The 27977-nt window shown below is 49.4% G+C and overlaps 1 protein-coding gene across 1 annotated transcript in view; it reads right to left on the reverse strand.

The window, feature by feature from the left end:
• The window catches only part of STAB2 (stabilin 2), a 1783079-nt gene that overhangs the window by 1392243 nt on the left and 362859 nt on the right, over positions 1-27977 (reverse strand). Inside the window, exons 12-15 of the mRNA XM_069629923.1 lie at positions 13897-14046; positions 8627-8770; positions 5917-5979; positions 5697-5813 (exon numbers count right to left, since the gene is read on the reverse strand). Of these exons, the coding sequence (XP_069486024.1) occupies positions 5697-5813; positions 5917-5979; positions 8627-8770; positions 13897-14046 (474 nt within the window). The remainder of the gene's footprint in view (positions 1-5696; positions 5814-5916; positions 5980-8626; positions 8771-13896; positions 14047-27977) is intronic.

Genomic DNA, 27977 nt, shown 5'->3' on the forward strand with positions numbered 1-27977 from the left:
CCTGCATTAAAGCCCCCCACACTGCCACCACCCAAGGAAGAAACAAAACAAAATATAAATCACAATAAAATCCAACAAATGTCCAGGACGGTATGTCATGGGTTGTTTAGACAATGAGCATCTTGGTCTATTGCCATTTGAGTGCAAACATATCTTCCCAGGCCCCTTTCTTTCAGGTTCCGAATGTAGGTCGTACACCAAATTCTTTAGCTATTACTGTATACAATAGGCAGTCCACTACCCAACATGGCCGCTTTATGCAGCCCCCTGTTCCTCCCTCTTACCCCATTTAGACGATATACACCATTGTTTTTATTGGCAGATCCATTACGACCCAGGCGGTAATGGTTTAACGGCGCCGTAAAAGTCGGCGGCACCGTTAAACCATTACCGCCTGATTACAAGGTCCCTTTGCGGGACCTGTACTTAACGGCTGGTGTAGACCAGCCGTTAAAGTGGGTGCCGCAAAGGGACCTTGGCGATAATTACGGCAACCGCTATTAGCGGTGCCGTAATAATCGCCTTCCCCATTCCCATTATGCCCTATGGGGAAAAATGGGAATGGGGAAGGGCAAATGGTGAATGGGGAATTACAGCCCCCGCCAACCTTGTGATGGGTGTGGTAATTCCGCCATCCACCATGGCGGAGACCGGCAAGGACCATGGTGCTAATAGCACCATGGTCCAATGCCAGGATTGTAATGAGGGCCATAGTGTTTAAATAATTCCCGTAGTCGGTGAGATCTTGAGGAACCAAGGTGGTTCCTGTAGGCCCGCCGGTCAAAGCAGCACAATCGTCTCAGTAGTCCCTACCACAGTTCTCGATTCGTTGCATTTACTGATTTCCATTTGACCAGAATAGCCTTACGGGTTTTGAACATCATTATTCTGGGCACTTTCTCCTCCCCTCCCTCTTTCTCCACCTGTGGTGTCCCCCGGGCTCTCCAACCGCTCTCCTTGGCCCTTTACCACCTACCTCACTCCACTGGTATACCTCATTTCCACCTTCTCCCCTAACTTCCACTGTTACGCAGATGACACATAACTCTTCTTCAAACTTCCCTCTGACCGTCTCCTTACTTCTTCCATCATTCCGGACTGCCTATCTGCCATCCAGTCCTGGTGCACTTCCAATTATCTCTGCCTTAATGCAAGCAAGACTGAGATCCTCCCTATTGGGTCTCTTGCTCCATCCTTCTTCCCCGTCTTCTTCCCCTCACTCTGGCCTTCCTTTATGGGCTCTCCCCCTTCTCTGTCATCCGAAGCCAGAAACCTAGGACTCCTCTTCGACTCCTCTCTTTCTTCCTCCCTCACATCCTGGACCTTGCCAAGAAGGCCCACCTTCAACCCCCCCTCTTCAAAGGAATTCTTCCTTTCCTCACTTTCCCACAGAAGCTCAATGTCTCCAGAGCTCTGGTTCTCTCTAGGCTTGACTATTGCAATAGCCTTTTCCTGAATCTACCCTCTCTATGACCTCTCCAGCTAATTCACAATAGGGCAGCAAGACGTATCCTTGCCCTCAAGCCCAGGGGCCGCATCTCTCCAGCCCTAAATCCTCTCCACTGGCTCCCAGTGGCTGCAAGGATTACATTCAAAACCCTTTGCATCATCCATAAGGCTATCTGCGGCCGGGGACCACACTACCTACAATGTGCTCTGACTAAATACTCTCCCTCTAGATCTTTCTGTTCCTCTGGTACCAACTCTCTGTGTGTCAAGCGCTTTGCTAAACAGAGGGCTGGCTGCCGATCTCTTTCCTCAGATGCCTCCCTACTATGGAACGGCCTCCCCCTTCCTCTGCGTCTTGAGCCAGATCTCCTCAAATTCCAGAAGCTCCTCAAGTCTTTCCTTTTCACCTCCTCCTTCCTTTCCTTCCTCCTCTGCTAATCCCACAGTTGCTGAGATTGGTGACGAGGGCTCTTATGTGTCCCCCGGGGCCCCGGGTCTCCAACACCCAATCACCTTTAGCCTCCGCCTGCTCCTAGCACTTGTCTTGGCACCCACTGGTCTATGCCACTGTAGGTCTGGACTTGCCTACTTATTGGCAGCTGACCTCTCCCTAGCAATTACCTATTTACTGACGGCTGACCTCTCCCTAGCAATTACCTATTTACTGACGGCTGACCACTCCCTAGCAATTACCTATTTACTGACGGCTGACCTCTCCCTAGCAATTACCTATTTACTGACGGCTGACCACTCCCTAGCAATTACCTATTTACTGACGGCTGACCTCTCCCTAGCAATTACCTATTTACTTTACTGACGGCTGACCACTCCCTAGCGATTACCTATTTACTGACGGCTGACCACTCCCTAGCGATTACCTATTTACTGACGGCTGACCACTCCCTAGCAATTACCTATTTACTGACGGCTGACCTCTCCCTAGTAATTACCTATTTACTGACGGCTGACCACTCCCTAGCAATTACCTATTTACTGACGGCTGACCATTCCCTAGCAATTACCTATTTACTGACGGCTGACCACTCCCTAGCAATTACGTATTTATTGACGGCTGACCACTCCCTAGCAATTACGTATTTACTGACGGCTGACCACTCCCTAGCAATTACCTATTTACTGACGGCTGACCACTCCCTAGCAATTACCTATTTACTGACGGCTGACCACTCCCTAGCAATTACCTATTTACTGACGGCTGACCTCTCCCTAGCAATTACCTATTTACTGACGGCTGACCACTGACTTCTCCCTAGCAATTACCTATTTACTGATGGCTGACCTCTCCCTAGCAATTACCTATTTACTGACGGCTGACCACTCCCTAGCAATTACCTTTTTACTGACGGCTGACCTCTCCCTAGCAATTACCTATTTACTGACGGCTGACCACTCCATACCAATTACCTATTTACTGACGGCTGGCCTCTCCCTAGCAATGACCTATTTACTGACGGCTGACCTCTCCCTAGCAATTACCTATTTAATGACAGCTGACCTCTCCCTAGCAATTACCTATTTACTGACGGCTGACCACTCCCTAGCAATTACCTATTTACTGACGGCTGACCTCTCCCTAGCAATTACCTATTTACTTTACTGACGGCTGACCACTCCCTAGCGATTACCTATTTACTGACGGCTGACCACTCCCTAGCAATTACCTATTTACTGACGGCTGACCTCTCCCTAGTAATTACCTATTTACTGACGGCTGACCACTCCCTAGCAATTACCTATTTACTGACGGCTGACCATTCCCTAGCAATTACCTATTTACTGACGGCTGACCACTCCCTAGCAATTACGTATTTATTGACGGCTGACCACTCCCTAGCAATTACGTATTTACTGACGGCTGACCACTCCCTAGCAATTACCTATTTACTGACGGCTGACCACTCCCTAGCAATTACCTATTTACTGACGGCTGACCACTCCCTAGCAATTACCTATTTACTGACGGCTGACCTCTCCCTAGCAATTACCTATTTACTGACGGCTGACCACTGACTTCTCCCTAGCAATTACCTATTTACTGATGGCTGACCTCTCCCTAGCAATTACCTATTTACTGACGGCTGACCACTCCCTACCAATTACCTTTTTACTGACGGCTGACCTCTCCCTAGCAATTACCTATTTACTGACGGCTGACCACTCCATACCAATTACCTATTTACTGACGGCTGGCCTCTCCCTAGCAATGACCTATTTACTGACGGCTGACCTCTCCCTAGCAATTACCTATTTACTGACGGCTGACCACTCCCTAGCAATTACCTATTTACTTACGGCTGACCACTCCCTAGCAATTACCTATTTACTGACGGCTGACCTCTCCCTAGCAATTACCTATTTACTGACGGCTGACCATTCCCTAGCAATTACCTATTTACTGACGGCTGACCACTCCCTAGCAATTACCTATTTACTGACGGCTGACCACTCCCTAGCAATTACCTATTTACTGACGGCTGACCTCTCCCTAGCAATTACCTATTTACTGACGGCTGACCTCTCCCTAGCAATGACCTATTTACTGACGGCTGACCTCTCCCTAGCAATTACCTATTTACTGACGGCTGACCACTCCCTAGCACTCCCTCCACTTGGCACTTACTCTTGGGCACAGGCACTCCTAGCCCTTGCCCCCCACTCCGTCTCCCCCTCGTCTCTCTCTGCATGTTCTGAATGCTTACAAGGCCTAGTAGGTCCGTCTTTATCCTTCTGTGCTTTAACTGTTTTTCATTGTTAATTGTTTTTTTAATTGTTTATCAGTCCCATGCTCCCTCCCTTTTACCCTGTGGATGCTTTGAAACACAATGTACTTGTTGTATAAGCGCAGAACAAATGCACAATCGATAAAGAAATACATTTCAGATATGTGCATGTTAGGAGGGGGGAGTAACGCAAGGTGGACAACTGCTCGCGTTTTTCTCAAGCTTAGACATTTAAAAAAAGAAAATGGGCAAATACATCCTTACTTGTCCTACTCTATCAGAGGGTTCCTTCCCGACCTAGGGCCTCATTACGAGGCTGGCGCTTCCGTAATGAAGGGTGCCGGTACAGGACCGGCACCGTTCATTCCGGGATACCTTATTACGAGGTCCCCTAGCGGGACCCGCACAGAACGTCTGGTCAGACCAGACGTCCTTTGCGGGTCCCACAAAGGGACCAAGGAGCTAATAACGGGCCCATTATTAGGTCCATCCCCATTCCTATTGAGCCCTATGGGGGCTCAAATGGGAATGGGGATTGGTTTTGTGCATGAGGAATTACCGGGTCCTCCAAGGTTGGTATGACCCGTTAATGCCTCATTCACAGAACCCGGTACTGGAACCCAGTATGGAGGCAGCCATGGCCTTATTAAGGGCATGGCTGCCTCCATACTCGTAATGAGGCCCCAAGTCTAAAAACGAATGGCATGACTCCTAGGGCCTCATTACGAGAATGGAGGTAGCCATGAAGCTCTTAGCACCATGGCTGCCTCCAAACCGGGCTCCTTTACCGGGTTCCTGCAATGGGGACTTACCAGGTCATTCCAACATAGGAGGATCCGGTAAGTCCTCCTTGCAGGAACCATTCCCCATTCCCATTTGAGCCCCCATAGGGCTCAATGGGAATGGGGATGGATGTAACAACGGGCACATTATAAGTGTCCCGTTGTTACCTCACTCTTCCCCTCGCGGGACATGGAAAAGACGTCTGGTTTTACTAGAAGTCTGGTCCAGGTCCCGCAAAGGGAACCTTGTAATACACGCTCCCGGAATGAAGGGGGCCGGTCCCGTACCGGCCCCCTTCATTCGCGGAGCGCAAGGGTCGTAATGAGGCCCAAACTGTCCCTCACACTAATGCTGGTAGAATAATTCAAGAGGAATTTCTTAGATAAATGAATTATGTAGAGAGATTGTAATTCAGATCCTGAAGTGAACACAATATTGTAGTTTTAGAATTTCCCAGCTCCTGTGACGCTATAGGGGTACACCTGTTTTATTATACATAGGGGTCATGACTGCATGACTGCTACTTGTTCCCTGAGAATGAGCGGTAATGGGGAGAAGTCCACTAACACCCACACTCACTTACTCGCTCCCTCACTAACTCATTAATTGACTGACCCACATACTCACTCAAGCAATCAGTCACAAACGCATTCATTCTCTCACTAGCTCAGTTACTCTTCTACTCTGTCACTCAGTGATGTACTCACTCACATACTCATTCACCTGGGAAGAGAGCAGATACTCAAGCGCATTATCTGTCATCTCCTCCAAAGCTCTGTCGTTTGGCACAAACACAGTGGACGGTCCATCGCTCTCCAGTTGCAGGCGCAGATCACTGCTCTGTGGAAAAAAACAGCACACATACATCTTAGCAAAATGTGCTTGGCCGAGTGATGTATTGACATATCCTTTCCAGTGATCTGGTTATTTATAGGCATCTCACCTGTAATAGCGATCGAAACCGGCTGTACCTGCCATTCTTCTGAAGTATGGTCATAATTGTTTCCTGCAAAACACATATATTGTTTCAGTTCCAGTGTGCCCATATGTGTGAGTAAAGCACACGTGATGCATCTGAGTGATATGTTTTCTTTGCCCTTCTGTTTCAGGCTCCATCAACCGAGGAGAGACAGTCCAAAGGGCAGCAGTTGGGAGGAAAGGCAAGGGTTTGAATGTGGGTGAAGCAAGATGCCCCTCGTGAATGGAAACAGACTACCATGGAACCAACCTGCGCAGAACACAAGGAATCAGGAGGTCATGACGGAGGCTGCCGAGAGGTCAGCAAGAACCAGCATGGATTGAAATCTGGTGCATGTGTGGCTTAGCATGTCATTCAAGGTCAGAACCAAAAGTCCCACCAATCCCACCAATCAAGGGGGTGCAAGAGGCAAAGACCTTCAGCATTCAACCAAAACTGAAAAACAACGCACACATAGCTGTCCCGCATGGAATCCTCGCAGAAGTGGGCAGAACACTCCCCGGCCTGCTTCCTGCAGGCAGCAGGAGGGCCCCAGGCTGGAGGGGGTGTCGGGTCTCTGGTCTTGACATGGTGTGATCTAGGGGGCGATGTGCTATTGTTGAATATATGGATTGCGAGATGGCTTCAGTGAAGCAGATTGTCCTTGGCTATTCTCCTCTCAGGTGCCTAGGCCTCTGCCGACCCAGGATGCAAAGGGGAAGACTGAAGCTTGATTGGCTCTGTCTGAGTTGCCAGGCCAGAATTAGGAAGCTCAGCAAAGACTCTGAACTGCCTTTCCTTTACACAGCAATAGGGACAGTTCCCTTTTTTGAAGATCTCATGAGGAAAAAGATTAACAGTAGTAAAACGGCAGGATTTACTCCTGAATTTTCAAGAACTCTCCGTGGGACAAGAGCTTGAGTGATCTGGTGGGGGGTGGTGTTATTGAAGATCAAGAAATACAGGCGTTATTTTTAGAAGTTGTAAATAATATAAAGGTCCCGTTTGAAGGGACCTCTAGCAAGCAGAGGAGTAATCCTTAATTAGACAGTGATTTGCTAAATTATGTAAAGTAATTAAAGGAGACTATTATGGAGCAGAGGAGACTGGGCCCAGGCATTCTTCATGGCGAAGACATCATGTTAGAGTGGCAAAACGGGTCAAGCTTCGCCGATGCCCACAGCAGAGACATGCGTGTTCAGTGCGACGTGGAGGGCCAGGTGCCATGCACACTCTGAAGGGAAGGGAGGCAGTGTGGTGAAAAAGTGCGAGGAGGCTCCACGCATGCTCTGAGTGGTAAGTGCTCCCCGCTTGGGCGCTACAGTCGAATTATAGGTGTCACTGCCATACCGGAAGAACAATAGTACTATTCAGAAAAGTAAAAGAGACTGCCAGCCTTCACAGGCAAAAGGCACACATCAGAAAGAACAGGAAAACACAGCATCGATCTCGAGCTAGTGGCTTTTCAAGTACAATAGAATCTCAATGAGAACCTTTCAATGACTCCTTCTGGAAGGGTCTGGAATTCCTGGAAGCCCTGTCATAAAACTGGGAATTGGTAGTAAAACATAAAACAGGGCCTGCCCCATACATAGTTGGCATAGTGTTGGGGCTAGAGTCTGCTTTTATCAGTGTCAGAATAGACGAGCCCCAGATAGTTCCAAGAGTTGCCAGCCTCTTGGCTTTTAGAGGAGGCACACCAGGTGTGGAGGGGAGATGAGGGGGAGAATGCTTGATTGACTGGGGTGTGGCCATTTTCTATCCTTACAGCATTCTTGATGTTTGAGGAGTGTCTGACTTTCATTGTCTTACCCCAATCCCCTTTCCCTTCAGGGTGTTCTGTGAGTGTAGCAGAATTTCTGGGTTGCTGCACATTGGGTGGGCGGGGTGGGCGGGGTGGCGGGCGGATGGGTATGGGGAGAGGGGAGCTGGGGCTCCAGCACCGGCTCCCATGGAACCAGGGCTGGTTTGGGTTCTAATAGAGGTAAATGAGGGTAAACATGACCAGTCGACACAGACTTATCCCAAATCTTCCAAATGAAGGGACGCCTTGAGAGCTATTTCCAGGGTTATGGTGGGTTGAGGTAGAGTCACAGAGGGTTCTTTTAACCAAGGATATTCTCTGGGCAGAATTTAAGAGGCTTCAGAGGAAAGTCTTCTATGCCTGCTGCAGAAAGTTCAAAGGGTTTCTTTGGTTAGTTTTTGGAAACCAGGAAACATGGATGGAGGCAGAAGCCGAGTCATGTCATGGGAGCCTAAGATTGCAGCTCATATAATAACAGGCAGGTAGTCATCCAACGAGGTCACTCCTGATCATTTTCACCGTATCTTGAAGGAGCTCAACATAAATGGCTCTCTTTCTCTGTTCAGGTCACTGGCACTGACCCTGTTTTGCCAAAAGTACAGACCCATAAGGCACCTCTTTATGGACGGCTTCCAAGTGCCCTGTGCCACAATGCTGGCTTTAGCATGTTCTGGGAAGTTTCCCACCTGCATTGCCCAGTCTAATGTGAACCCTATCTATGCCCCTCATGAACTCATGACAATATCATTAAATACATGCCAAGCAGTGCTGTGACTTACAGAAGATACATTTCTAACAACTGACATAGAACGATTCCACGATACATGGATTTCAACATGCTGGAGCCTCACCATTATTGAAAGAATGAGTTCTTATTTTACGACACCTTACCTGTGTGTTGCTCTCAAGAGTGGCCTCCACGTCGTCAATGGCGTTATTGATAATGTGCACAAGTCCATTGGAAGCGATGATGTCCCCCTGTAAAATGCTGATTTTCTTCTTACTTCCGTGAATCCGAATTTGCCTCTGAGATTTCTAAAGAACCAAAGCAAATAGACGGATGAGCACATGCATGGGTCGGGGAGCACTGGCTGCCTGGGGGCTGTTACAGTGGATACACTCCCATTGCCAGAGTGCTTGGGGGCAGACCACCCTTTCAGCCCCAGCACAAGTCTGCGGTGCAGTCCTCTTTCTGGTGGTAACAGAAGCCCCTTCAGCGTAACTGCACCCGGGAATTCCGCCGACTTGGGGGGTGCACATCCAGTACTTTGCTAAACCCTCCCCTTTACCTCCAAAGAATTGCCAGGTCTCCTGCATCAGAATTAAGATTCTCTGTTAATCTGACAAAGTTCCCACACAGCTCCATGGACTTTAAAAACAGGCATTAACACGCCCTTACCACCAGTCATAATCCGGCGGTAACACCGTGGGACTGAAGTGGAAGTGACAGTACATTAGTTTGGTGGCAGTTCCGAGTGATTTATCGATGAACTCGTGTTAAGGCACTTTAGCACTGATTGCATGCAGGTCAGGGAAAGGCTATTTCAGGGAGCGGGACTGGTTCACACCCGCCTTATACATGCCAGATGCCACCCAAGAAATACCCCGCCAGTCCTTTTCCCTTCTGCATTTCCTGGACTTGCAGTTCTTGAGACTGCAATTCCCATCATGCAAAGCAATAACATCACTGGATGAGTATCTGTGGAATAACAGAGCAGTGCTCCATCCATTGTGGAGTCCTTGCAGTGGGTCCCAGGGTGCTCTGAGCGCCCACTGGACATAATGGACCCTTGCAATGGAGTGAGACCAGGGGCACTGGGTAGCAATTGAGTGAGACCAGGGGCACTGGGTGGCAATGGAGTGAGACCAGGGGCACTGGGTGGCAATGGAGTGAGACCAGGGTCACTGGGTGGCAATGGGATGAGACCAGGGGCACTGGGTGGCAATGGAGTGAGACCATGGGCACTGGGTGGCAATGGTGTGGTACCAGGGCACTGGGTGGCAATGGAGTGAGACCATGGGCACTGGGTAGCAATGGAGTGAGACCAGGGGCACTGGGTGGCAATGGAGTGAGACCAGGGGCACTGGGTGGCAATGGTGTGATACCAGGGGCACTGGGTGGCAATGGAGTGAGACCATGGGCACTGGGTGGCAATGGAGTGAGACCAGGGGCACTGGGTGGCAATGGTGTGATACCAGGGGCACTGGGTGGCAATGGAGGGAGTCCATGGGCACTGGGTAGCAATGGAATGAGACCAGGGGCACTGGGTGGCAATGGAGTGAGACCAGGGGCACTGGGTGGCAATGGTGTGATACCAGGGGCACTGGGTGGCAATGGAGTGAGACCATGGGCACTGGGTAGAAATGGAGTGAGACCAGGGGCACTGGGTGGCAATGGTGTGATACCAGGGGCACTGGGTGGCAATGGAGTGAGACCATGGGCACTGGGTAGCAATGGAGTCAGACCAGGGGCACTGGGTGGCAATGGAGTGAGACCATGGGCACTGGGTAGCAATGGAGTGAGACCAGGGGCACTGGGTGGCAATGCAGTGAGACCAGGGGCACTGGGTGGCAATGGAGTGATACCAGGGGCACTGGGTGGCAATGGAGTGAGACCATGGGCACTGGGTAGCAATGGAGTGAGACCAGGGGTATTGGGTGGCAATGGTGTGATACCAGGGGCACTGGGTGGCAATGGAGTGAGACCATGGGCACTGGGTAGCAATGGAGTGAGACCAGGGGCACTGGGTGGCAATGGAGTGAGACCAGGGGCACTGGGTGGCAATGGTGTGAGACCAGGGGCACTGGGTGGCAATGGAGTGAGACCATGGGCGCTGGGTAGAAATGGAGTGAGACCAGGGGCACTGGGTGGCAATGGTGTGATACCAGGGGCACTGGGTGGCAATGGAGTGAGACCATGGGCGCTGGGTAGCAATGGAGTCAGACCAGGGGCACTGGGTGGCAATGGAGTGAGACCATGGGCACTGGGTAGCAATGGAGTGAGACCAGGGGCACTGGGTGGCAATGCAGTGAGACCAGGGGCAGTGGGTGGCAATGGAGTGATACCAGGGGCACTGGGTGGCAATGGAGTGAGACCATGGGCACTGGGTGGCAATGGAGTCAGACCAGGGGCACTGGGTGGCAATGGTGTGATACCAGGGGCACTGGGTGGCAATGGAGTGAGACCATGGGCACTGGGTGGCAATGGAGTCAGACCAGGGGCACTTGGTGGCAATGGTGTGATACCAGGGGCACTGGGTGGCAATGGAGTGAGACCATGGGCACTGGGTGGCAATGGAGTCAGACCAAGGGCACTTGGTGGCAATGGTGTGATACCAGGGGCACTGGGTGGCAATGGAGTGAGACCATGGGCACTGGGTGGCAATGGAGTCAGACCAGGGGCACTTGGTGGCAATGGTGTGATACCAGGGGCACTGGGTGGCAATGGAGTGAGACCAGGGGCACTGGGTGGCAATGGAGTCAGACCAGGGGCACTGGGTGGCAATGGAGTGAGACCAGGGGCACCGGGTGGCAATGGTGTGAGACCAGGGGCACTGGGTGGCAATGGAGTGAGACCAGGGGCACTGGGTGGCAATGGTGTGATACCAGGGTCACTGGTTGGCAATGGAGTGAGACCAGGGGCACTGGGTGGCAATGCTGTGAATGCGTGACGTTCTGATGGCAAAGGTTGGAAACTGTATGAGTGCCCTGGGCCTTGGATGCACTTATCTGCTACTTGATAGAAAACCCTGGCAGGTGAGTTGAGAACTGGTGATACTAATAACAGTACCCCAATGGCAAAAGGGGCAATATCCTGCCAATGTCAATACGATTCCAAAGCTATTGGCTTTGTCAATGCTTGTTCACCTTGGCGTTAGATTATATTACTTCTTAAATTACAGCGTTTTCTTTACAAAACAGGTAAAACTTTTCTACTTTTATCAGATGCTCCAGACCTCAATGGGAGCTGTTCGGCTCTGCACAGATGTCAAAGCGAGCGCTCTACTCGCTGTGCTATCTGACCAGCTGACCAGCTGCAACACATACATTAAAATGAAAATATATCTGTCCAGTGGATTCTGTTATGCACATTACGTTTTTGGCAAGAGGCAGAAAGTACAGTGGGATAAATCTAAATATACACACCTTTAGAAATAACTTCAAAAATGTCAAACAATTTACAAAAAACAAATAAAGGTCCTTTTAATTCTGTCCTTATCCTCGGTGAACATGGAATGTGCACACTGCAATGTCATATGTGCAGCCTATGGCTTTATTCCAGTCTTGTGTCACGGGCTCACCTTGTCTCCAGGAATCACCTCCCAGACTTCCCCCTTAAGGTGTAAATATATAGGGGTGCTGTTGAAGAGTGCTGTATCATGGGGTCACCTTGTCTCCAGGAATCACCTCCCCAGACTTCCCCTGTAAGGTGTAAATATATAGGGGTGCTGTTGAAGAGTGCTGTGTCATGGGCGCACCTTGTCTCCAGGAATCACCTCCCAGACTTCCCACTTAAGGTGTAAATATATAGGGGTGCTGTTGAAGAGTGCTGTGTCATGGGCTCACCTTGTCCCCAGGAATCACCTCCCAGACTTCCCCGTTAAGGTGTACATTTAATATAGGGGTGCTGTTGAAGAGTGCTGTGTCATGGGCTCACCTTGTCTCCAGGAATCACCTCCCAGACTTCCTCCTTAAGGTGTAAATATATAGGGGTGCTGTTGAAGAATGCTGTGTGATGGGCTCACCTTGTCCCCAGGAATCACCTCCCAGACTTCCCCCTTAAGGTGTAAATATATAGGGGTGCTGTTGAAGAGTGCTGTGTCATGGGCGCACCTTGTCTCCAGGAATCACCTCCCAGACTTCCCACTTAAGGTGTAAATATATAGGGGTGCTGTTGAAGAGTGCTGTGTCATGGGCTCACCTTGTCTCCAGGAATCACCTCCCAGACTTCCCCCTTAAGGTGTAAATATATAGGGGTGCTGTTGAAGAGTGCTGTGTCATGGGCTCACCTTGTCCCCAGGAATCACCTCCCAGACTTCCCCGTTAAGGTGTACATTTAATATAGGGGTGCTGTTGAAGAGTGCTGTGTCATGGGCTCACCTTGTCTCCAGGAATCACCTCCCAGACTTCCCCCTTAAGGTGTAAATATATAGGGGTGCTGTTGAAGAATGCTGTGTGATGGGCTCACCTTGTCCCCAGGAATCACCTCCCAGACTTCCCCGTTAAGGTGTACATTTAATATAGGGGTGCTGTTGAAGAGTGCTGTGTCATGGGCTCACCTTGTCTCCAGGAATCACCTCCCAGACTTCCCCCTTAAGGGGTAAATATATAGGGGTGCTGTTGAAGAGTGCTGTGTCATGGGCTCACCTTGTCTCCAGGAATAACCTCCCAGACTTCCCCCTTAAGGGGTAAATATATAGGGGTGCTGTTGAAGAGACATGTCACGGGCTCACCTTGTCTCCAGGAATCACCTCCCAGACTTCCCACTTAAGGTGTAAATATATAGGGGTGCTGTTGAAGAGTGCTGTGTCATGGGCTCACCTTGTCTCCAGGAATCACCTCCCAGACTTCCCCCTTAAGGTGTAAATATATAGGGGTGCTGTTGAAGAGTGCTGTGTCATGGGCTCACCTTGTCCCCAGGAATCACCTCCCAGACTTCCCCGTTAAGGTGTACATTTAATATAGGGGTGCTGTTGAAGAGTGCTGTGTCATGGGCTCACCTTGTCTCCAGGAATCACCTCCCAGACTTCCCCCTTAAGGTGTAAATATATAGGGGTGCTGTTGAAGAATGCTGTGTGATGGGCTCACCTTGTCCCCAGGAATCACCTCCCAGACTTCCCCGTTAAGGTGTACATTTAATATAGGGGTGCTGTTGAAGAGTGCTGTGTCATGGGCTCACCTTGTCTCCAGGAATCACCTCCCAGACTTCCCCCTTAAGGGGTAAATATATAGGGGTGCTGTTGAAGAGTGCTGTGTCATGGGCTCACCTTGTCTCCAGGAATAACCTCCCAGACTTCCCCCTTAAGGGGTAAATATATAGGGGTGCTGTTGAAGAGACATGTCACGGGCTCACCTTGTCTCCAGGAATCACCTCCCAGACTTCCCCCTTAAGGGGTAAATATATAGGGGTGCTGTTGAAGAGACTTATGTCATGGACTCACCTTGTCTCCAGGAATCACCTCCCCAGACTTCCCTGTTAAGGTGTAAATGACAGGGGTGCTGTTGAAGAAACTCATGGGCAGTTGCCCGGCGATGATGTGGAGTTTTGCCATGTACTTTGCCTTCTCATTATCTAGTAGGATTTTTTGTACCTAAAAATAAACAAAACAATAATAATTTAAACAAGCATGGAGTTTACTGCTGTTCTTTGCATTTTGCATTTATAGGAGCAGCGGGCAAGGTTTCACAGCAGGATGCGATAAGGTATGAGGGAGTGCAAGAGAATGAGATGGAAGGAGAATAGAGCAAGGGAGGAAGCGAATGAGAGAGGGTGCCAGTGATGATGAGAAAGATGAAATATGAACAATAAAGGCAGAGAGTGAGAGGGTAAGAAATAAAGCGAGAGTGTGAGAGGAAGGATGAAAGGGGCTAAAGACTGAGGGTGGGATGAGTGCGTGTGGGTAGTGAGAGAGGGCTAGGGTGGGTGGGTTTTTAGGGCTAGAGAGCTGGGGTAAGGTGGGTAGAGGTAGAGAGAGTATGGCTGAGATTAGAGCGAGTGGGAGTAGGGTGGGTCTGTGTAGCTAGAGTTGGGGTAGGGTGGGTAGGGGGAGAGAGTGTGGGGGTAGGGTGGGCGGGGATAGAGAGAGTGGCAATAGGGCAGGTGGGTGGATGGGGTAGAGGGTGTGAAGGTAGGGTGGGTGAGTGGGGGTAGAGAGGATGAAGGTAGGGTGTGTGGGGGTAGAGAGAGTGAAGGTAGGGTAGGTGGGTGGGGTAGGGAGAGTGAGCTGGGTGTTCCTCAGACAGCCCTTTAAGATGAGGTGCAATACCCTGGAGATGGATGGGGATGCAGATTTTATTCATACATCAATAATCAAGACGACACAAATAGCTTGGCAAAGTTTGTCTGTTTTAATGTCAAGTATCTAAAACAGGGAGTACAACGAACATCAGCAATCGCTTGATACTCTGACTCTACTTACTTCATAAAAATCTGGGATTATGTACCCAAAATTGGTCATCATTGACGTTTTGACCTGCGTCATTAGCAACGTCAGCCTACGTGGCAAACTACACAAAGATAACGGAAGGTGGGATTGGTTCTAAGTGAATAACTAAGCATAGGTGTCATATCTGTATAGGGTAACGGAGAGAGGTAATTGGATAGTTAACATCAGGTTGGGCAACTAAGCCCTCCCTTCAAAAATGGCCCCTATGAACGTCACTAAATGTACGACGTCCCATTGGTTACAAAAGCTACAGGACCCCCAACTACATGGTCCCTTACAATTGGTTGGCTTCTAACCCCCGTCAGTACTTTTCCACCTACGTTAGCAGTACACAGACTGAACAACCAGGTGCGGGTGAGCTCGTCTTAGCACCAGCTTCGCACCAATTAGCATATCATCCATCATCACCTCAATGGTCCAGTGTCAATTAGTGCTTTGAAGTTGGCCTTGAGTTTGTACTGTTCTCTGAGAATGTTTAAGTAGTATGGGCACCAGCCGGCCTCCGTGCGTAGTTGTGATCATCTCGTTCATCCAACTTCCTTCTATCACGTGACTGGATAGCATGAAATTGAGCCTTTTCATGTATTTGATTTTATTCTTCAATAGTCCTCTGATGGCTTTTGTTTTTGCTTGATCTCTCTGAACAGGAGCTTTTGTTCTTTCACGTTAATTGTATCCAATGTCAGCCAATTCCAGTTTGATAAGACCTTGGCTTTCTTGGCTCAGTCAACTCCTTAGCTGAGATTTTATTCTGTTTAATTTAATTGCTTATCTTAACTGCGACACTGAAATGAGGCCTTCTTGGTTTGTTCAGTACTGCTGATATGCGTATTGGAAACATCCATCCTTTACTTGTCCATATGTTTCTATAGAGGTATATATGTATGGGATACATTATTCACCGTAATCGTACTTATGGGCCTCATTACGACCCAGGCGGTAAGTTACCGCCTGGGCCGTGACTTTACCACCATGGCGAAACTACGTTTACGCCATGGTGGTTGGCGGACTTACCGCCCCATTCCGAGGTTGGCGGGGCGGTAAGTCCCCAATCCCCATTTACCCTTCCCCATTCCCATTTTTGCCCCATAGGGCATAATGGGAGTGGGGAAGGCGTTAATTACGCCACCGTAAATTACGGTGGCGTAATTAACTCCATGGTCCCTTAGCGCCATGGATTTTAACACCTGCTAAAAGCAGGTGTTAAATCCGCCATGGCGCTAAGGGAGCTCGTACTCAGGCGGTAAGGGTCGGCGCTGTTTACGCCGTCGTAAAACCCTTACCGCCTGAGTCGTAATGAGGCCCATATATCTGCTTAGATTCACATGCTGTGCATAGGCCGACATCTAGTGGAAGCTGCGGAGTATTACAGTTTGTTTTTCGAAACTCGAAAATGGGCGTTGACACAGGGCGTGCCAGTAATACTATCCCTAGTGTGACGTCCACTGTACCCATGATCCCTCACGCATCTAGGACCCTCAGATTGTATTTTTTCTGACATGAGGTAGCATGAGGAGTGGCGTGAGTACAGATTATCCAAGCAGATAGATAGAAAGATAAGACTACAAGCATCCATGCTCCTTCTCTCAGAGGGGAAGAAGGGCGGGTCGCATGTGAATCTAAGCAGATACAAGCATCAGAAATAGATCACAGTGAGTAATGTATCCCTTCTGAGGCTTGTGGAATCTGCTTAGATCACATGCTGTGCATAGATTAGCGAGCAGTGTTAGAAGAAGGAGGTGGGATGTGAGAAGGGTCATGAGCAAATAAGTGTCTTAGAACCGCTTGTCCCACTTGAGTATCTGTCTTGGAATGGGTGTCAATGCAGTAGTGCTGAGTAAAAGTGTGAATAGAGCGCCAAGTAGCTGCTTTGCAAATGGTGTCAAGGGGTACATTTGCAATGAAAGCCAGAGTGGCCCCAGTGCCTCTTGTCGAGTGGACTCTTGGCGTGAAAGGCAGAGTTTTTTCAGAAAGGGAGTAACAGCTGGATACAGTTAACAATCCACTTAGAGATGGCACCTTTAGAGACGCGATCCCCCTCTCTGCCTGTAGCTACGGAGACAAACAGTTGGTCTGTTTTCCTTAGCGGTCTGGTTTTGTTTACATAGTATAGGACCGCCCTACGTACATCTAGGATGTGTCGTTTCACCTCAGCCAAGCTTTGTGGGTCTTGGACGAAAGCCGGAAGCTCGATGGACTGGTTCACGTGGAATTTAGAAATAAACTTAGGTGAGAACCCAGGGTGTGTTCGTAAAACCAGTTTATCTTTATGGACAGTAAAGAAAGGATCCTGCACTGACAGTCTGAATTTCACTGACCCTTTTATAGACGTAATGGCTACCAAGAAGGCAGGTTTATATGTCAGGTGTTTGAGACTGCTTTTATACATGGGCTTGAAGGGAGGGCCCATGAGTTTAGCAAGCACCACATTAAGGTCCCATCCTGGTGGTGGGTTAGAAATTGGAGGGTGAAGTCTCTTTACTCCTTCCATGAAGGCTTTAACCACTGGTACTTTCCACCACAATACCTTGTTATGCAAGGTGGTGTATGCTGACAGAGCTGCCAGGTGTACCTTCTGTGAATTAAATACCAACCCTGCGTCCAGCTGGTGGAGCATGTAGGTGACTATAGTGGAAGGAGTACAATCAACTGGGTTGATTTGCTTATTTTGGCACCAGATAACAAATCTTTTCCATTTGTCAAAGTAGCAATACCTTGTGTTTGGCTTCCTAGATTCTTTTAGGATGTCCATACATCTCTGAGGTAAATTGAGATGTCCAAACTCTATGACCTCAGGAGCCATGCTGCAAGGTTCATTGAGTTGGGTTGATGATGCACTGTCTGACCTTGGTGCTGGGACAGTAGGTTGTACCAGCATGGGAGTTTGATGGGTTCGCACACCGCTAGTCTGCGTAAGTGTGGGAACCAAGGTTGCCTCGCCCACATGGGAGCAACTAGGACGAGCGCCATTGATTACCTGTGCATCTTGTTGACCACCTTCCTGATGAGGGGGTTTGGTGGAAAAGCGTACGCAAACATCCCTGACCAGTTCATCCACAGGGCGTTCCCCTGGGAGTATGGTTGGGGGAACCTGGATGCAAATCCTGGGCATTGTCTGTTTTCGCTTGTGGCGAATAGGTCTATAGTGGGGAAACCCCACTGAGAGAAGAGATCTTCTACAATTTCACTGTGTAGACACCATTTGTGTTCTTCCGGGAGGGGATCTCTGCTTAAAGCGTCAGCCAGAGAATTGAGCTCCCCTGGAACATGTTGAGATGACAGGTAGATGTTCCGTCTGAGTGCCCATATCCAAATTTTCTGGGCAAGCTTGGACAGATTTGGCGAACAAGTCCCTCCCTGCTTGTTCAGGTAAAACATTGCTGTTGTGCTGTCTGTCAGGGTCTGCACTGACAGGTTCAACAGGTAGGGCTCGAACGCTTGAAGCACTTTGAATACTGCCAGAAGCTCTAGCAGATTGATATGATTCTTGGCCACTGAGTGAGACCAGAGACCCTGAGCTGTGTGGTGGAGATGTTGTGCTCCCCACCCTGACAGGGATGCGTCTGTTGTGACTACAGCCTGTACCTCGGGATCGTAAAAGGGTTTCTCCTTTGACAGGTTTTCTCTTGTCCACCAGCGAAGACTTTGTACAAGTGTTGGCGAAACGACCACTAGATCGTCCCACTGACCACTTGCCTGAGACCACTGTTTCGCCAACCATTCTTGCATGGCACGCATGCGCAGACGCGCGATGGGGACCAGGTAAATATATGACGCCATCATGCCCAGCAAACGATTCGGTTTGCGGACCGTTATCTGGCGACCGGCCTGATATAGCGGAATTTGCAGCATTAGATTCCGAATTCTTTCCTCTGATGGAAAGGCCCAACCCCTCTTGAGTGTTTAGGACAGCTCCTAGGAACTGTTTGGAGGTGCTTGGCACCAGGCTTGATTTTTTCTCGTTTATGGAGAAACCCAATTCGAAAAGGAGGTTGATCGTACTTTGAATGTTTGATCTGCAAATAACTGGGGTCTCCTCCGTGATGAGCCAGTCATCCAGGTAAGGGTATACTGGGATGGCCTCCCTGTGTAGGTGTGCCGCCGCCACCGCCAGTACCTTGGTGAATACCCTTGGAGCCGAGGTGATACCGAAGGGCAGCACCTTGAACTGGTAATGCTGACTGTCCACCTTGAAGCGCAAGAATCTTCTGTGCGCTGGGAACATGAAAATATGAAAATAGGCATCTTTCATGTCCAATGTTGCCATGTAATCCCCCTTTTTTAGGAGGGGGATTACCTCTTGGAGAGTAGTCATGCAAAACTTTTGGGGCTTGACATACTTGTTTGCAAGCTGTAAATCCAATACTGGGCGCATTGTCAAATCTTTTTTTGGCACAAGGAAGTAAGTTGAATAAATACCCTTGTTTACCTGGTGTCCCGGGACGAGTTTTATCGCGTCCTTTGCTAGAAGATTGGCGATCTCTTCGAGGAGGATCTTCTGGTGGTCTAATGAATGTACTTTTTGACGTGGAGGGTGGTTTCGGGGACGCTCTAACAGTTCTATGCAGTATCCTGCGGACACTGTGGACAGCACCCATCTGTCTGATGTGATCCCTTCCCAAGCTTGGGTGAAGTTGGAAATGCGTCCCCCTACTGGGGATGCGTGAGAAGGGACCCTGAACGGAACGTCACTGTTTTGCGGGAGGCGTGCCGCCGCCTCTATTGGGGCTGCCTCGACCCTTAACACGTCCCCTTTTGTTACCCCAGCCATAACCTTGGGTAGACTGCTGGTTGTTGTCATTCCATGGTGTACCCTGCCCCTGGGAATAGTTGGAGCATCTTTGTGAGTTTTGGCTGCGTGGGCGATGAAAATTGCCATTCCCTCTTTGATTAGGGGTTTGTTGGTTAACTGGCCCAGAGATTTGAGAGTCTCGTATTCATCTTTCGCATTTTTTAAGGCGTCCTCTACTGCCTTACCAAACAGTAGATCGGGCTCCACCGGTTTGTCTATTAAGGATGCTTGTGTTTCGGGTTTAAACCCAGATTGTCTTAACCAAGCATGTCTTTTGATAACAGTGCTCTCTGCTATCAGTCTTCCGGCATTATCTGCGGCATCAAAGGTTGCCTTAAGGATGCAAACGGACACGGCTCTTCCCTCCGACGCTACCTGTGCCAACTGGCTTTTTAAAGGTTCCAGGGTGGAGTCAATGAGCGCCGCAACTTCTTCCCACTGATGGCAGTTGTAACTCACCAGCAGGGTGGTGGAGTTGGCAATCCTTGCCTGGTAGGCGGAAGTGGAGGCTACCTTCCTTCCCAACCCATAGATCTTCTTGCTCTCCTTGTCGGGGGGAGCTTCAGACGTTGATAAGGGTGTTCCCGCCCTCTTTCGGGTTTTAGTCACTACCAGGGAGTCCGGCTTCAGTTGCCCCCTTATGTAGAGTGGGTCTGATTGGGCTGCCCTGAAGTTTTTCAATCTTGGGGTTTACTGCCCTGGTGAGGTTGGGATTGAGAAGGGAAGGGTCAATTCTCCTTTGTATTGACTTGAGAATAGGGATGGCCTGGGCAACAGGTCTCTTTTCTCCCACTAGTTCCTCTGCAAAGTCCCTCTCCTCCTGTGCTCCCTGAGTATCTATGCAGAAGTGTTCCGTCGCTCTAGATAAAACCTCATTTAAGAGAGGTTGGTTGTCAACAGGAGAGTCGGTAACCGGAGGTTCTTTGTCTACTGGGGAGTCTACTCTGTAGACTTCTGGGTCATCTTCGTCCTCCTCTTGGCCCTCGTCATCCCCATAGTAATCCATTCCAGTTTGGACGTCCAACGTGGCCAATTCTAGATCCTCGTTAAATGATGGATCCTCATCATATTGAGAGTATGGCTGAACGTGGAAAGGGTCAGAAGACCTACTTTGCGTTGGCGCCTCAACTCGAGTTTTTTTACCAGGGGTATGCGGGTCCTTAGACCCTGAGGGATTAGCCCCGTCAGGGGTATAGGCGAGGAAGTGCTGTGGATTCTTGGCATAGAAGTCTGCTAGGGATGACATTCTAGACATAACTCTGTCTATATCCTCACTTGACCATTCTTTAGAGCTCGGGATTACCCTCTCCTGAGAGTGTTTCCCTGCTATATCCTAACTGGACCTATGGCCTTGTGTAGGGGTCCTGGATACTTTTACAGAAGACTGTGACTTGTCCTTATGTGTCTGGTGCAGATGAAGGCTGGGAATGCTTTTTCTGCTGTTTTCCCCCCTCCCCGTGAGTGGAAGAGTGCTTCCCCAGTGTTTTCACCTTTTCGGAGCTCTTCGACGTCTGGCGTCGAGATTTGGGGGTAGTGTCCCTTTCCTTAGAGAGTGGAGGTCGGGACACGGGAACAGCCGCCACGCGGTCTGCTGACGCTGACTCTTGGAGTGCGGCCTGAGGATGGTGGTCGTCTTCGTCTCCCAACAATCGAACCACTGTTACTTTAGTGAGCGAGGCACCCTTGGCAACAGTGGATTGTTGCCTGGTGTCATGCAGCGATCTTGATCGAGAACGCTCAGAGGACACCGATTCAGTGGACCATTCTCTGCGTGCCTCTCTCAGAGAAGTCGACGCGTGCATCGAGTCTTGGTTGGACTTCGAGTGCTTAGTGGAAGTGCTGTGGGTAGAGCTTTTGTCGCCAGGGGTGTTCCCCATAGCTGCCCTGCCGGACAACCTTACTAGGTAGGGGACTTGCGCTTGGCTGTCTCTCAATGCCACGTTGCCCTCGCCATCCGATAGGACGGCGTCGCTGCCATCACTGAAGGCGCCCTCTGCTTTCATGGCCTCTCGTTGCCTGGCGTGATGGGCCCAACGTTTGATCGAACGGTCCTTTAGAGTCTTCGGTTTAAACCGACTACACGCTCTGCAGTTCTCCTCGGGGTGGTCCCTCGGCAAGCAGAGGTTACAGGTGGTGTTTCTGTCAACCCATGGGTACTTGCGGTTACACTTGGGGCAAAATTGGAAAGGGGAACCCTCCATACGCACCCTGTGGCAGCAGGCTAGTGTGTTTAGGAATATATAAGACATTGTATCTATATATATAGAGTGTTGAGTATGTACCACCCCCACTCTCCCTACTTGCAGGGGCTGAGGCCAGAGGCCTTCCAAGGTTCGGGCCGAGGCCAGAAGCCTTCCTAGGCCCAAAGTCTGTCATGCAGCTCTCGACGGTTGTTTTCTTCTCCGGGCTGGCGTCGAGTGTTCAACTTCGGTGACTCGACGTTGGGATGGAGAAAATGGGGAAATATTATGATATTTTGCAAAATTATGGCTAAGGCCAGGGAACTCCGCAGGATGCTTCCGACCAGTATGGCGGAAAAAAAAAATCTGAGGGTCCTAGACGCGTGAGGGATCATGGGTACAGTGTACGCCACACTAGGGATAGTATTACTCGCACGCCCTGTGTCCACGCCTATTTACGAGTTTTGAAAAACAAACTGTAATACTCCCCAGCTTCCACTAGATGTCGGCCTAACCACAGCATGTGATCTAAGCAGATTCCACAAGCCTCAGAAATATATATATATATTCGGCGCTGTGGGGATAGGGTGAGGTGGTGGGAGAGGGGGTGGGGGTAGGGTGGGTGGGGATAGAGTGCGGATTGAGTGGGTGGTGTCGGGGTAGGGTGGGTGGGGATAGAGTGCGGATTGAGTGGGTGGTGTCAGGGTCTTGCAGGGAAGATTCTCCAGGAATGGAGGCGGTGTTTACAGTTGGAGGTTGTTTTGTTCATTTGTAAAATGTTTGGAATGCGTTAATGGTTTGTTACAATGAATTGTTCCTTAACGTAGGTCTCATCCAGAGACAGGTATTCAAGATTCCTCATTCCTCATTCCCCGCCATTTCAAGATGGTGGGGGGTTCTCTAGAAGCTGATTGGTGTTGGGCCTAGAAAGACAGCTTGGAATGTTTGGCAAGATTCTTAAATGTCTTTCATTCAGAACATGATCAGAGCAGGTCACAGGAAACTTGACTTCAGAAAAAGCAGTGAGAAGTTGAATATTCAAAAGAAATTTCATTTTGCAAGACTAGAACTCGTGAGTGTAGGGAGCTTGCATCGCGGCATTGCGTAGTCTCGCGAGACTTCTCTTGTGGATGTGCTACAGCCGCGAAAAGAGGGCGAACAGACATTCCGAAGGCGCCAGCACGCAGGAGCAGGTTGCGCTCCTGTTAATAAGGAACTAAGCGCAGGACACCTCAGTCCTGTATTACCTACTTTCCCAGCCCATGAACATTGAGTGGACACAGTTTCATTGTAAACTACCTGTTTGTTACTGCAACTGATAAAGTTGTCAAATCCAGCAGCCCGAATCTTCTTCATTATACAACAATGAGCTCAGTGCATTCTTAGAGATATCTGTAGGAATTAATAATCTCAGAGAGATGGTTCTATAAAATCCTGTTTGCCACTGTAAATATTTTAAAAGGTGTTTGACTGCAGGCGTGGGGTCAGCTATCAGCTGTAGAAAAACAGTTAACGGTGCCGAAGCGCTGAGGCAGAGGGATTTGAGGAAGGGACCTCTGGGCGCGTGTATGCGCGGTGATGTCTAGAGCATAGCTCCATAACAACGCAATACAGCAGGAGCGGTGCGCGGTTGAACTGGTTAATATGGCTGCAGAAAACAGAACGGAAGTGTGGCGGCGTGAAACTTGTAACATTGTGCCCGTGTTATAAAAAGAGTTAAACAACCACTGTAAATTCTTCAAGAGGCTAAATCTGCTAAGAATATCAATATAGAAACTAAGAGAGTAGAGCAGTAGTCTGAAAATAAACAAAGGAAGTTTAGCCGGTGTTTAAGAAGGAGATTAAAAGCAGAATAAGGCGACATGCCAGACCAGCAGTAATTCGGGTAAAAAGAAAAGATCCAAAATAGTCTGGCAATCTAACTAATAATCTTAAGGAAGCACAAGAACTCTGAATAAAATGAAGACACATTCACAGTCAGTTTATAAAAGAAAAGATTTAGACAAAGCCTATCCCAAACAGTGCAGCCTAAGATGCTTGTAGAAGGAGCCAGACGGCGCCTTGTAGCTCTAGGAAGATGGAAGACAGCTAGGCAGAGGCACTAGTATCTCTGGAGGAGAAGAGAGACACAAGGCGAGGAAACTATGATGGGAAGACGGGAGGAGGAATGTCACGGGTGAAGTCCTGTCACTTCTTATTTTAACCACCACCCCCCACGTGGGTGGGTGTAGAAAGGCAGCCTCAGGAGGACAAAAACAGATGTGCCGTCAAAAACAGCCCAAGAATAGCCAAGCGGTTCACAGAAGTCACCCAAAAAAAGCCAAATCTGAAATCACTGCACAGCTGGGAAATGCAAAGCCCAGCACCCGCCTTGCTTCTTACAAAGCTGCCGATTGGAGCAGATAGTGTTCGGGAACTCATCACTGGGCAGTACAGCGGAGAAGTTTGGAAAAAGATTTGAGTGATTTGGTAGTTTCATGCCATGGCATTTCCCATTGCTGTGCCAACCAGATATTCTCAATTCAGAACTTCCACTCCTCGCTCTCTCTCTTCTATAACCAAGGCAAACCCAATAGGGCCCCTCGAGCACGTATTATAGACACAAAGCAGGTAGAGTTGCTTTCTCACGTGGCGTCCTTTCGACTCAAATAACCCGCTGCAGTTTCCTTTCCTGTGAGGCCTGATTTACAGAAGGGTTTTACAATGGGGCAAATACAGCTGTGTGGGGACTCCCCATCGCGAGATCTCATGAGCGAGAAGCGAATCCAGCGGTGAGCGCAGTGAATGCACCGCTCCAGCCCTCTTCCTGAATCTGGAGCTTAGCTGCTGCCAGGCCCTGACATCTAAGGGCTACACACCCAGAGCCTAATGCCATTGCTGAGGGCAGCCACCTGGTTGCTCTGGATGTGTGATGTGTGCCTTCCTGACACACACAGCTTGCAGTGAAGTCAACTGCATGCAAGAGACTGCACACCTGAGTAAGTACTGTTATGCCCGCTGCCCCTGGACTCTGCCCAGCCCCAGTTGAGTGAGTTACTGAAGGTTTCCAAATAAACACTGTGGTTTAGCACAGCCTGCGTCCTGTCTTTATTCAGGCCACAACTAGCTGCTAAATGCAGCAGACCTGGACGGGTTGCCTCTTTCCTCTCGTGAAACCCATCCAGGAATGCTGGACATTCTTAGGGGCTGGAGGGGGCACCCCTCAGCAGCATGGTGGAACACTCAAGGGCAGATGGAAGGCTAGGACTGGTCATCGGCACCCCAGTCTGGGCGGCGTAGTCCCATATCGAGCATGAGGTTTAGCAGCAAGTGTAGAGAAATGTCATGAACGGGCGTCTTCCCAGAAAGATGTCAGCCCTTCTGTGTGCGACTCGGTCCCCCCTCACTCCTACTTACCTACAATACCAGTTCCTCTGCCCCTCGCTCCCGCCTTGTGTGAAAGGGGGACCTTTGTACATGTGACAGACTCGACAACATAAAAAAAGAACTTTGCAAAAGGGACGTTTTAGCAGAGCTTTCTTTTGCTTTGCCTTTGGGATTGAGTTTTCACTCCTTACGGTCATGTATTTAAGGTACATCTCGGCTGTCAGGGGCAGGAGAAAGTCTGGGACTCTTATTATTATTCATGTTATTTATTCATTCTATTTAGAAAGCGTGCAGCAACCCAAGGGCATCGAGGCGCTGTTACAGTGAGGCAGTTTCTTGCAGGCGATACATAAACATCATAAAGAAGCATACAGTAGGTGGGATGAGGCAGTGCAAAGCAGCGCAGTGTGTGATGGGATGGTTAGGCAAATAGCCAGGTTTTCAGGGATTTCCGGAAAGCCCAGTATGAAGGCTCCGCTCTCAATGAGGTAGGGAGAGAATTCCACTGTCTAGCTCCAACGCATGGGAAGCTTTTATGCCTTTGGGCTGTTGTAGGCGGTTTGCATACTTAGATCTGGTGGGTCTCGACGACAGCTTTACTGATTTTCTGGGAGAGGTAGAGGGTTGCCGTAGTGTACAGGTATTTGTGTGTGATGGACATGGTCTTGAAGATGATCGATTCGCGGATGGGCAGCCAGTGGGCTGCTTTTCTGGCTGCAGAGATGTGTGGGAATGTTAAGGGTGGCTCGGGTGCGTTGTTTTGAATGATTTGGAGCTTTAGAAAGTTTTGAGATGAGGTTCCTGTAAATAGGACATTACAGTAGTCCAGTCTTGCGCCATTGATGACACGTGCTATGGTAAGGCATCTATCGGGAGATAGGAAGGGTCTGGAAGCATTTATCCGTTCGTATATGTAGGCCACGGAGGAGGCGATTGCATTCACTTGGCGGGTCATAGAGAGGGTGGCGTCTCAGTGGATCCCTAGTGTCTTAACGGGAATCATGGTACCTTCAATTCTGAAGGCTGTATATTGGTGGTTGAGCTTGTTGACCACTGTGGGAAGTCCAATCGGTAATATTTCGGTTTTGTACCCAAGCGGTTCTTTGCCATCCATGACTGGACGGTAGTGTAGTGTAGGCGTGGCCGAGGGGGTTTGAGTCGTCCGTGTAGTTGCCAGAGAGGGGTAGGAGGATTTGCGCATCGTCGGCATAGTTGGTGCATGCTATGCTGAAGGAGTCAAGGGTGTCAAAGAGGGGTCTGGTAAAAGTGTTGTATAGTGTATGAGATGTGCAGGATCCTTGAGGGACCCCACAAAGGATGGGTGCAGGTGGGGCGTTGACATTGGCTGCAAACACTTTCATGACCCTTCCCTCTAGGAAGGAGGAGATCCATGCTGTGGTGTCTGTGGAGAAGTTGGCAGAGGTGAAGAGGTGGTGGCACAGGATTTTGTGATCTACCAAGTGAAATGCTGCTGACAGATCGAGGAATCGAGGAGGGTTGGCTTCCACAAGTCTCTGAGATCGTCTATCTGATATTTTAGGTCCAGAAGCGCAGATTCAGTGCCATCGCCTGGGCGGAAGCCGGATTGGCGCATTCCTACAATGGGATTGGTTTCCTGGTAGGGGAGTCTTGAAGTTTCTTTGACTTATGTTCTTGAGAGTGGGTGCCTCTCACATTCAGCAGGCCACATCCTAAATGGGTTTTCACTACTCCTTCTGTCCTGTGAATTATTTATCAGTTCCTTCTGGGGTTTAAGACTCAGTTTCCCAGCATGCAGCTTGATGTTCAGTGTTAGTCCTGGGCTACCGCTGGCCCCTTCTCATCCTCTCATCTCTGCTCCCATTCTCGCAGGCATCCCTTTTTCATTCTGTGATGTCAGCTGGCAAAGGCTTTCACACACCCAGTAGCTCTCTCTGCTGGCACAGTGCCCCTCTCTTGCTCGGGGTCTCCTGTGTTCTTCTGGTCTCTTGCCACTCACCCATGTTAGTGAGGACAGGCTCCCTGCTCGGCATCCAGCAGGCCCTTGGACCCACCTCACGCCCCTTTCATCCAGGTGGGTAAAGTTGCTTTCTAATCCCTCTGCTCTCAGATACTGTTTTTGTATAAATGGTCCCACAGTGCGAAGACTCCTCACAGCCGCCCTCCCCCTCAGTGCAAGGGATGTAGCTGGGCTCTGTGCCATGCTGGACAGAATTCTGAGAGTGTCTCTGTTGCCCAACAGCATCGGCTAAATTCTCTTTATACGTGTCAGCCATCTGGCTAGGGCCTGTTACCCTTCATTTATGATAAACACACAGGCACAGTGGCCTCATTTAATTATGAAAACAACATTTACACTTATACAGTTCGACTCATAAGTGTTAGCATGATTAAAACATGTGTATGTAGCACCCTGCAGATCCTAAACAACGCCATCCTAGAAAAAGTTCACAGTATCAATACAATTATTTCATGTTTATATTTGACCAGAGATGGAAAACACAACCAAGGAAATGTAATAACATTTCAGATTAAGCAGTTCCCTCATGCAATGTGTGGTTGTGTGTGTGTGTGGGTGGGCGGGGGGGGGGGGCTGCCACACATGAAAAGGCACCCCAATTTACAAAGGGAGGCCTGTGGATCTTCACTGCTGAAAGCTTCTTCGAGCAGAGCGCAATGGAGTGAGAGGAGTTTTTATTCTGGCAGCATCAGCTTACCCCAAATAGAAATGCTCATGCTTACCTGTCTACCTCTGAACC

The sequence above is a fragment of the Ambystoma mexicanum genome, chromosome 12 (genome assembly GCF_040938575.1).
Source record: "Ambystoma mexicanum isolate Mex_15411 chromosome 12, UKY_AmexF1_1, whole genome shotgun sequence".
In the NCBI taxonomy this organism is placed as follows: Eukaryota; Metazoa; Chordata; class Amphibia; order Caudata; family Ambystomatidae; genus Ambystoma; species Ambystoma mexicanum.